This window comes from Diabrotica virgifera, chromosome 1 (assembly GCF_917563875.1).
Source record: "Diabrotica virgifera virgifera chromosome 1, PGI_DIABVI_V3a".
Classification (NCBI taxonomy): domain Eukaryota; kingdom Metazoa; phylum Arthropoda; class Insecta; order Coleoptera; family Chrysomelidae; genus Diabrotica; species Diabrotica virgifera.
Window position 1 is genome coordinate 93,766,867 of NC_065443.1, and position 12,459 is coordinate 93,779,325.

Below are 12,459 nucleotides of genomic sequence, written 5' to 3' on the forward strand. Positions count from 1 at the left end.
TTAGTAAAAAGAGATTTTGTAGGTTTTACAAGATATAATAAGCCTATTATTATTAAATCTTTTTAAAATCCTCTGAGTTAAAAAAGTGGTGACTTTGAGAGGGTTGGTAAAAGTGGTTTTTGCGTGCTATTACAAGCTTTAATTGTTAATAGCTCACTCAATTTTTGCCACAAAAAAATTTTTGCAAACCAACTTCTTGGTAATTAAATAAGCTACAATATCATGTTGAAACATTTTTTTGTATCTCTGATGCTATAATCTTTCTATTCTGAAGAAAAAGCCATTTTTTTCTAAACTACAAAAATTCGTTATTCGCTTTTAACTCCATTTTTTAAAAACTTATCATTCTAAGCCGGTCAAACTTCTAGAACCTATTAATAATACATACGTAAAGAAGACCAAATAAGGTCAATGGCTAATTTTAATTAGGGTGGTGATTAGGGGGTTGCTTCCGATCACTTTTCGCTGAAAAAAATAGGGGCTGACATTCTTTTCATTATAAGTAAATTAACTTTTGAGCTAGAGACTTTTTTTTATTTCTGGGGATAGATATTTTCAAATATTTTAAATTATTACTTTTAATTAGTTTCAACAAGTTATCCTCGAAAAATGCATAGCTTTCCCGTCTTTTGACTTTGAAACTACAATATCTAGCATTTGACGAAGAAGAGCTAACATATAATGAAGTATAGCTCGATTATTATTGGCCTTAAAAAAAATTAAAAAAACGGCTTTGTTTATTTTTTCAAAAGGTACATTTTTGTTAAGTAAAGTTGTTTTGATAAAACGAAAACTTTTGTAGGTATTAGCAGAAAACTTATTAAAAACATTGATTTTTTCGATATAAAACTAACACTTTCGATGGCGAATAAATCGAAATCTTTTAATTTTATCAAAAAATGTATAGAACGTTCTTTACTTAGAATGAAAGTTTTTACCAACTTTTGGTATGTATATAAAAAAATTTCCACCCTCGAGATGGGGTGGCAACCACCCCATGGTAAAAGCGCCTTTCGGCATCATATATATTTTGATCCTTGGACTATCCACTACCTATTCTCAAATTTTCAAGCAAATCGATCCATTCTGTAAAATTTGCGAGGTTTTGTCCTATTTTCAGCTTCATTACTTGGACTATAATAAATTGCATATAAACAAAAATTGAGAGAATTATATTTTATAAAATTTTGATTTCTTTCATTTTTTTTGCTAACATCAATATTTGAGATCGTACGTACCTATGCGGTAAAGGCACGAGCGTAAGATCTTGCGGAAAATAATGGTTATATAGGAATCGTTTTTGTTCAATATCTGGGCCATTTTAAAGTCTTCGACAAAATGGTAAGGACTTAAATTATTGCAATTGCGATTTCTTATAATTTCTTTCTTGCAAATTTTTTCGTGCCATCGATATTTTCCGAATTAAGAGGATATGTATAATTATTATCCAACTATCTCATTTATTATAATAACTCTATGACATAAGTGGATTAATGTACATAAGCAAAAATAGAGAGAATTTTATACAATTTTTTAATTCCTTTGATTTTTTGCGCTACAATCAACATTTAAGGACCGACGTCTACGACAAAAACTATAACGAGACACAATCGATTAAAAAACCCTGGACGCTGACGTCATCGGCATCAAACCATAAACAAAAACGAACCTAAGATCTTAAATTTTGATTTTAGGAAAGAAATGAAAGAAATCAAAATTGTATAAAATTATATCTAATTAAATAATTATCTCTGTTTTTGTTTACGTACAGGGTTATTCACTATATTTTGACCCCCCTTTAAACTGCTTTATTTGCAGAATTAGAAAAAAATGTAAAATACAGAAGTTATTTGATTTTTAAATTATGATTTTTTGACATATATATCGTACTAGTGACGTCATCCATTTGGGAGTGATGACGTAATCGACTATTTTCTTAAATGGGAGTGGGTGTCGAGTGTTAGGTCATTTGAAGGGTTATTTAATTCCCTATTCAGTAATATAAGCATTAACATGATTAATTATACAGGGTGTCCAAAAAAAAATTTTTTAATTAAATTAATTGACACAAACAGAAGAATTTATGTAATTTATTTAATTCAAAATATATTCTACTGCTGTCAGAAACCAGAAATAAATGTTTATTGAACAAATAAACATTACTTTTCACTTAAAATTCAATGTTCAAGCTGCCACCCATCTGCCTCTTGGCAGTGTGAACATTAAATCTAAGCAAAAATCAATGTTTATTTGTGCAATAAACTTTTATTTCTGTTTTCTAACAGCAGTAAAATGTATTTTAAATTAAATAAATTACATAAATTCTTCTTTTTGTGTCAATTAATTTAAAAAAAAATTTTGGCACCCTGTATAATGAATCATGTTAATGTTTATATTACTGAATAGAGAATTGAATAACTTTTGAAATGAGCTAGCACTCACCCCTATTCCCATTTAAAGTAATAGTTGATTACGTCCTCACGCCCAAATGGATGACGTCACTAGTACGATATATATGTCAAAAAATCATAATTTAAAAATCTAATAACTTTTGTATTCAATATTTTTTCTAATTCTGTAAATAAAGTCGTTTACAGGGGGGTCAAAATATAGTGAATAACCCTGTACAATTTCGTAAAGTTAAATAAATAAATATGCTTCCCTTACCTTCCACTATTTTCCCACATAACTCGGAAAATATTTAAAAAGTAAATTAATTATTTGCAATTGATTAATTGCGGCTAACACAACGGCGAAATTGAGTCGCGATTTTAAATTTACACTTGTTGACCTCCCCTAAAGGTTAGAATTATAAAATTTGGGGCAGCTCCAAAAACGAGATTCAATTTAATAGTTATGCCCCCTCTCTCTTGCCGCTAATTTCCCCTTAACTCGGTTGTTATAAAACTAATAATAAACGAGGTAATTCAATAATTATGCCCTAACTGTCAATATTTTCTTCCTTAACTCGGAAAATACACAATAAATCGACTGCATAAAAAAACTTGTAGAAAAGAAATTATAGAAAATCGCAATGTCAACAATTTCAGTCCTTACAGTTTTGTCAAAAAGTTGAAAATGGCGGAGATATTGAGCAAAAACGGTTCTCTTTAAAAATCAAGATGGCGGATAACGTAATGGCGGAATTTAGTAGCGATTTTAAAATTTACGCTACTATTGAATACACTAATGCTATCTCGACTGGACTATAAACCCCAACCTCAGTATCATTAAATTTATTTAATTTTATTGGAAGAGGAACCCATTAATTGGCATGATTTATTCTGTTGCAGATAAACGACTCTCCAGACTTTCTGAATGAAATTCCAAAGAGAGGAATTTTTTTGTTATCTTTTTTCTTCTTGATGTCAGCTTGGATGGTAATTATGCCTCTATTAGCGAAAAGAGACCAAAATGAAGATTTAAGTGTTAAATTTGTTATTCATTCTATCATAAAAAGATACATTAGGTAAGTTTACGATAACTTGTACATATGTGAGAGTATGATTGTAGTCTCAGAGGGTATGATTGTGGACTGTAGTTAGGATTGCTAGTTTACTGGTTCAAGTGGGAGTATAAAAATAAGGTTTTATACAGACAATATTCATATGTATAATAAATCTTATCAAACTGTGAAGCGTTGTAGATCACTAGAGCCGGTCACACACGAATTAAATTTTGACTGCTACGCTGATGTATGCCGCCACTCGCAAATTACTGTTCGTGCACGACTTTTGATTGTTCGTTTCAGCCCAAAAGAAAGGCTGTATCGTCAAGAGATGAGCGGTACCCGAGTTGACCCTTCGAAAGGTCGTAGAGAAAAGAGGTTGCACTCTCGTGGCGGGTGGTACGTGTTGACCGTTCGACCGGCTGATGAGAAAGAGAAAGATTTCTTCTGTCACGAATCCAAGTATAATTGTCTGTCTGTAGGGGTATAAGGGTAAAATTAAGAGGGGATGAAATGGTACTATTGAACAGATTGAATACAGTAAAAAATATAAGAATATTTTTTGCACGAGAAAATTGAACAGTAAGAATTCATCCGGAACATTTTTGCTATAAAATATATCATTTTGTTTAATATAAAAACTGTAAATTTTCATGCGGGCTACGTACTCTGTGATCGAGAGTGCGGTGAGATCTGCCTTAGTGTACGGCGGTGAAGTATAGCCTGTAAATAAAATTCAGGAAAAGAAGATGGAGGTAGCTGAAATGAAAATGTTATGGTGGATGTTGGGTAAGACTAGAAGAGACAGGTTCAGGAACGACTTGATTAGGCAAAGAGCCGGGGTGATTAAAGTCTCAAAATAAATTCAAGAACAAAAACTGCAATGGTTTGGTCAACTTATACATAGAAATGAAAACAATGTAGGACGAAGGATACAGCTGTTAGAAGTTAATGCAATGAGAAGTAGAGAAAAACCGATTAGAAGATGGAAGGGCTATGTCTATGACTAGGTCTCCTTTATTCGTCGGATACGAAAGGCTTCTTCTCCTTTATTCGTCGTCTCCTTGCCTTATAAATAATTGTAAAAGGGAGAGGATAAGGATGTACCCAGAAGTTGGTTCCACGAGAGATTTCAGATTTATTGTTTACATCTGGGACTTCTCAATTATTTAATAGATGTCGCTATAGCCAGACCCGGCCCGAGGGCCGTGCGAGCCGTGCGCCCGCACAGGGCGCCAAGGGTGTGGGGCGAATTTTCCCCTCCTAAAAAAAATTAAAAAGCGATAAATTATTTAAATTATGTCAATTTAAGTCAATTATTCATTCATTTATGATGAATTAGTAATAATTCAGAAAGCCTTAGTAAGTTTTAATTTTATTATAGACAAAAAGACATAATTATATGTGTGGTGGAATACTGCTGGTATTATTAAATAATACCAGCAGTATTCCACCACACATATAATTCTATTATATTCCCATTTCGCCGATTCAAGTTCATATAGGCAACCCAAATTACACGGCACAACGGACAAAGTAGTGGGTCAGCCGCTAGACAGTACTGCCACCAAGTACGTGGGTTTTCATTTTTCATTTTAGCCTTGTGCCTCGTTTGGATTGGAGTGACTGTAAACAATGACCGACAAGAAAAAGCCTTCGGGTGCCTTTTATAGGAAAAGAAAAAAAAAGCAAGTTATAGAAAATAAGAAGCGGACTGTTTTGTTGAAAAAGTTTTTTTTTTGTTAATAAACCAAGTTCCAGTTTTACGAGTACAACAAATGTCATTGATTGTGCTAGTGCAAGTACATCGTCAGTTGTTGTTGACAATTCAGACCAACAATTAAAAGACATAACAAAGGGTCCAATATGAGAGGAAATATTCAGGTGTGCAGCGAAAGGAGTTGGATATGAACCCTCGTGCCTTTTTTGTGCTTTGTGGAGCACATTCTGTCAACTTGTTTGTCAATGATGCTGCATTGAGCAGCACTGAAGCAGTTTCCATGTTCGGAATCATCCAGGAGGTCTACAATTTCTTCTCAGGATCACCACATCGTTGGGATGTTCTGAAACAACACGTAACAAACTTGACCCTGAAACCTTTGAGTGAGACCAGGTGGAAGAGTCGAATTAATGCGCTTGTGCCACTGAGATATCAGCTTGGGGAAGTCTATGACGCCCTTTTTGAATGTAGTCAAGACCAAAAAAGGCTAGACGCATATGCAAGAAATACAGCTACAAGTTTGGCCAAAAAGTTGAAAGACTTCCAATTCATCTGCTGCTTAGTAACGTGGCATATTATTTTGTTTAAGATAAACCTCATAAGCAAGAAACTTCAAGAGGTTGACATGAACTTAGCAAACTCTCTTGCTTTGATTTCTCCAACGAAGCAATTTTTTCAAGAAACAAGGAGTGATGCAGGATTCAACAGAATATTAGTCGATTGGGAAGTCGGGAAGTGGCCGAAATGATTAAAGTTCACCCAGCATTCCTTAAAGAAAGTGAACTGCGGCCGAGAAAAAAGAAGAAAGTGTTTTCTTATGAATCAAGTGATGAAACAGTTCTTGATCCTGAGATCGTGTTCAAAACTAAATTCTTCTACGCGGTCTTGGATCAGTGTATCTCTTCTCTAGGCGACAGTTTGAGCAGCTTCAAAACTACCACCAACTGTTTGGGTTCCAACATTCAAACACCACAAGTGATGACAAAATCTTATTAAAATGCTGGAAGGACCTACACATTGCTCTCACTGATGGCCAGCACAGTGACATTGATGGTCTCCAACTATATTCTGAATTGAAACTTGTCAACAGCATGATTCAGAATGTCGAAAAAGAAGACAAAGTTGGCATGTTGAGCTACTTAGCAGACAACGAATTTGTGGAGAACTTTCCTAATCTGTGTGTAGCACTACGAATCCTTCTTACTCTCCCAGTGTCTGTCGCGAGTGGAGAAAAAAGTTTCTCCAAGTTGAAAATAATAAAAAATTATCTGAGGTCTTGAATGTCGCAAGACCGATTGGTGGGACTAGCTTTGATGTCAATTGAGTTTGCAGTGCTCGAGAATATTGATGTTAATGCAATTGTAAATGATTTTCCCCATAGAAAATCTCGGAAAGTTAACTTTGTTCAACTTAGCCTATAACATAAAAACACAATATGTATCATGGCTCATTGCCATACTTTTGTAACTTTTGGATGACTTTTTTAAATAAAATCTAATTGTGTAACTTGTTAACTTAAGTTGAAATAAAACATGTTGTATACTACTTTCCTTTTACTATAAATGACTTTTACTACTATTATTTTCCTATAAAGTTGAACTTTTCAAAACCAGTTGCCTCACACCGGGTGGGGGGGGGGGGGGGGGTGGGTCCACAATGGTAATTCGCACGGGTGAAATATTACCCACGGGCCGGCTCTGGCTATAGCGTCTAGTGGTAGTAAGTGACTTGCTGTTGCGTTTAGTAAATTTCAATTTCCGACTTATCATCGACTTATTTCGTATGCTTTAAATGATGACGCACGGGTAAAGATTTCCGGACTCAACTATACATAAGTAGAAGAAGAGAAGGTAGGGGTACTTACAGCACTCTCTGATTGAACTAAAATATAATGCGGCTGTAGTTTCTTACTGTAACAAAAATTGAAAATGTGTATTCATTTTTAATTTACATTTTTACTCCAATCGGAGTACGGAGGGATCCATTTTCGCTGGAACTTTACCGCGCTGAGCAGATGGGACGTGAATTATAAATTGTAAAATTCCCTTATCCTCTTTAGTCTCAGCATCCGTTATGGCTTGCATTTTTAGAAGCCTCTGAGGTGTAACCAGAAAATGGTCCCAATAGTTTTAATCTGGTGAAAGGTAAAATAATATTTTACATATTTTATGTGCTATTAGATTAAACTTTAGACCTTTTTTTAAATATATCATCACTAGACTTAGGCAAATATGCAAATAAAAAAGTATGAAATATGCGCAAAAATATGCAGTATTTTATGCAAAAATATGCAGTATTTTATGCAAAATATGCATATTTATCTAGAAAATGTAATGTAATAAAAATATTTACAATATTTTTTATTTACAAAAATACTTACAATATTATAAACACATAACATATACAATTATTTTAACATATAAATATTATTTTGAAATGTGGTAACAATAGATTATCAAATGATGTTCAAAATTTTCTAATATAAGCTTATGGCTTCTATCTCAATACATATATTTGTAAATAGAAAAACTTCTTTCGACACCAACAACTGATGTAACTGGGGCATTTTTCAAATTTACTATAATAGATGGTTCTACATTACGTGGTTCGGAAAATGTCCCAGCTAGTACTTGAACCACTTCAGAAAGAACCTGGTAACCACTATTTTTTTCCATGGTTACTTTAAATTTTTGAAAAATTTCCTTTCCAATAGTACCTTTAACGTTTTGACACAATGGCTCAAATTCTTTTATTAAAACTGTACTCGCTAACAATGATAATTTGGAGGATTCTTGAGTTATAGTTTTCTAGACAAAACTATAATTTGATTTTATGAATGAGAGTTGCTGTTGGAGAATGTTATTTTGGAAGGCTTGCTTAGCTTCCAATAAAGACTGGCAACTATTATCCGTTAAAAGGTTAATTATTTTTTTAAATCAACAAAATGATCAGCATAGAAATTAGCTGCTTCCAACCATGTTCCTCAATGTGTTAAAATGGGTTGCGGTGGCAGTGGCAGTTCCAGAATACCTTTTTGACGCTCGCTATTAAACTGTTAATTAGTGGCAATTTTTTTCTTACTTCCTTCGCAACTTTGTTTATTCCATGCGCTAACAAGTGACATGTATTAAGTTTGGATAAAATATTTTTAAATTTTGTCCTGCTTTCACCATATATGGTGCGGCATCAGATAAAATAAGCAATAATTTATCATTAGGCACAGCAGCAGGAAGAAAAAAGTTTGCTAATGCTTCTTGTAGAAACCGTGATATTATTAAAGCGTTGGTTTTTTCTACTTGCTTACAGGAAATTAAATATGATTTTGGAAAGGTTTCATCGCTAAGTACACCAATCAATAAGTGCACAATGTATCTTCCAGACGAGTCAGTAGTCTCGTCGACACATATGTAATAGCTATTTGTATAACAAGGGAGGACAGTGCTACTTTTCCTCCCGAGAATGAAGTACTAGCGAAAGGGCAGTAATCATTCAAGGGAGGAAAAGGCACTTTACTCCCATGTTATACATATGGTTTTTCCACCTTCCTCAAATAACAAGTCATTTTTTCATTTTTACTTAATTTATTTATATAACTAACCAACAAAATTTATTAGAACTAAAACTAACAAGTACGTACAATATAACTGTCAACTGTCAAATATAAGTCAAATTAATAATGTAAACATTGTTAAATCAAAATAACAATTTACTGTTTTTTACCATTCTGCAAAATACAGAGTGTTTTATAAATAAACGTTAAAATGTATAGAAACTTACGTAATAGAAAATAGATATTGTACAGGGCGTCAATAAATTACATTTCATGAATGAAATACCATGACGTCACTTTTACTTTTCCTCCCTAGGGAGGAAAAATATTTTCCTCCCTAGGGAGGAAAAGTACAACTTTGCTCCCTACAATCAGGTCCGGAAAAGTATACTTTCGGTAGAGGAAGGTGGAAAAAATAATTATTACCTATTTCGGCTTTTATGTTGTGGATAACTGAGGAGTATAACAAATTGACATTTCTCTTTAGAGTTCGTCCACTGGAAATGTTTTGTTTGCAATATTTTTTTAAAAAAGAACTAAAGTGTTCATTAGATAATTTTGAAAGCGGTATATTAGAAGATACTAATGCACGACACAAGTCTTCGTTAAAAGTTTCTTGTTCGGTTTCAGGGGCGTCATTTGATAGGGTCAGGGGGGCATTTGCCCCCCCCCCCCCCCCGACCCTGAAAATGACTGAAATTTACAAAAAATAGATCAATTTTGTATTATGTTTGCATATATAATGTATTGTATATATAATGTTTGCCCCCCCCCCTTGCAAAATTTCAAATGACGCTCCTGTTCGGTTTGTTTTTTGGAACTTGACTGAAAGCACTTGGACACTGAAGGTTGATATTTTTCACCGGATGTGGTTTTTACTTTTTTAGCTAAATGTTTCGCGGTACTGACATGCTGATCTATTTGAATTTTTTTTTTCAGGTGAAATCTAAAAAAGAATATAAATATTCTATAGTTGTATCCATTTTTAAAATCTAAGATTGTAGAAATAAACTAAAAATGAACTGTTTTTGCATAACAATTAAAATATTTAAATTAAATCAAATAAAAATCGGTGTAGTAATCTTAAAAATGTCAAGAAATGACTGCAAGAAGGAAGAACCTCCAAATATTTACAAGAGGCTCTTGGTCTTTTCTGTTTACATTTAAAGAAAAAATACTGTGAGCATAAATTAAATCTTGTTTTAGAAAAATTAAAGCAAACTATGCTATTGTTAGAAAAAAAAATGTTAGCGACCTTTCAGTAGACTATTGAATGATTTGAATTTTAAATATTTATCCTATTTTTTATCGCAAGGAGTTTAAAAAATACTTGAAAAAAGAAAAAATACATCGATTTATTGCGAACTAGCCTTGTCTCGGTACTTTTCTTAAATATAATCTCCAATTTTAAAATCTTTGTTTGTACCACCGTGTAAACTTTTAAAGTAAAATAATACATATGTACTTACGGTTTTGCCACAACATGAGCAATAAACTTTATCCATATCCATAGATAGCTCTTTGTAAGGTTTTACCCAAGTTGAAACATTGCTTATTTTCGGCATTTTCAAAGCACAATAAATATTCACAATTAGAAATACTGGTTGTTTAGGCCTCCAATTTTACAGCAAAAGTGAAACCAAGTGAAACTGACCGTCAAAATAAAAATTTTTACTTAGAAACATAAACTGGCAAACACAAACCCTTAATTTCAGGACAAAACGTGACAAAACTATAAGCCGCTGTCCTTTATTAGTTACTATACCAAGAATTTGAATACCAAGTGATTATAAAACAAAATCAAATATTGGCATTTTCATGCTATCTGTAAGCTTGAATATAAAAATATATAGTTAACACCAAATTTTCAAATTATATGCACTTTATGCTCACTTTTATAAAAATATGCAAAATTTGACATTTTTGCATTTTTTATGCATTATATGCAAAATATGCAATTTGCATATTTGCTTAAGTCTAATCATCACTTAAGTTTATTTTTTCAGATTATTGCCTACCGTAGCTGTCATAGTTGGCTTTTACGCAACTTGGTTCAGACATATTCCGTTTGGCCCATTTTTTAGGGGTCTGTGCGAAGAAAGCGAACGATGCAGACAAAATTGGTGGCCAATATTTTTATTTATTCAAAACCATTATGATCGTTATTTTATGGTAAGTTTAGAATCATTTCAAAAGATGGAAGAAATATTTTGGTGTGCTATGAAGCAAAATTACAGAAAATCATTTGTTAACATCTGTAGATAAAAGTGACTACTTTAGCGTATTATAATTTGTATTAGGTAGAAATTTGCTCGAAATAGCGTTAGAATCTTATCAAAAATACATCTTGACGATAATATTAACTGCTGCATAAATTATTAGTATAATATAGTAGTAAAAAATTAATAAAAGTTACGGCTGATTTAATACAGAGCTCTGTAACATAAGAGGATGATTTGATAACTAAGTAACTTAATAAAGAAAATGGCGTCTTTTGACAAAAACTTCACTATTGGAATTATAGACTTGAAGAAAATACAATGATTGAAACACAAAAGATAGGCAAAATCTAAGAGACTCAATTTCTAAATAAATAATATTTAAAAACAAAAAGATCTCTTATGTCTTAGAATTGATATATACTTGTTTATTCAACCAATCAGGTCGATTCTCTTTGATTTTGTTGCTAAATTGTTGCAAAAATGAAAATACTTTTCATTTAGAAACAGCACAAAATTCCTACGAGTTGTTGTTAAAACAAGTGGTAAATTTTTCCCCAGATTAAGTTTCCACTCAGATCTGAGCAGATCTTCACTTAATATTTGATACTACCATTTTAAATCTCCATCATATCCGCTGTCGTCTTCGATCGTATTTGAGGTAGTGTAAATGTTTGAATGCACAATATATTATGGGTTAATAACTTTTACCCCTTCTATCATAATAAATTCTTAAGCGTAGTTTTTAACTATTTAAAATTAATAAACAAACTTTAATAGTCTTGTTGAACTCTAATCCTGTTGCTAAACCAGAACTAGCATGTACCAACGTACCAGAGACGGTCTCGTCTAGCTACACACATACTATCCAACATAGCGACGGTTAAAGTAAGTCAATTTTTCAACCAATTCGCCATTATACTACGACGTGGATGCCACTCCTGCTCACTCTGCAGTATGGGTAGCTTTAATAAAACCTTTATTCTCATTAGGATGGGATTTATTTTATTTGTTGGTTTATAATTTTACATATCTTTTAAATTTTTAAACTACGAAAGCTTGTAAGTCAATATTAAAATTTAACTAATACCATTAAATTTGATTATTGACTTACAAGCTTTCGTAGTTTAAAGGATATGTAAAATTATAAACCAACAAAGTATAAAAGTCATAATGAACCAAAAATCGACTTACGAGGTTTTGCAGTTTAACCGTCGATAGGCCATTCTAATCCAAATAGGAGCAGCATGGATTATCGGCGGATGTCCGCAAGAAGGAGTATTATCACTTGTGCTGTGCTGTGCTGTGAATCTGGTTATAGATGGGTTGATTGGGACACGTAACAGAAATGACCATCAAGTCTTGGGCTATGATGATGGCTTTATTAACTAGTACAAGGCATATTTAACAGAACAGTCAGGGATACAATGCATTAGACCCTAAATGTGGTATTAATATTGTGATTAATACTGAAAAATATAGGGACTCAGACCATAAACCCACATACACGAGCGGGACACCC

The 12,459-nt window shown here is 32.8% G+C and overlaps 1 protein-coding gene across 1 annotated transcript in view; it reads left to right on the forward strand.

Annotated features, from left to right (window-relative positions):
- The window catches only part of LOC126879447 (nose resistant to fluoxetine protein 6-like), a 106,693-nt gene that overhangs the window by 60,400 nt on the left and 33,834 nt on the right, over positions 1–12,459 (forward strand). Inside the window, exons 7-8 of the mRNA XM_050642466.1 lie at positions 3,294–3,469; positions 10,725–10,890. Coding sequence (XP_050498423.1) covers positions 3,294–3,469; positions 10,725–10,890 — 342 coding nt within the window. The remainder of the gene's footprint in view (positions 1–3,293; positions 3,470–10,724; positions 10,891–12,459) is intronic.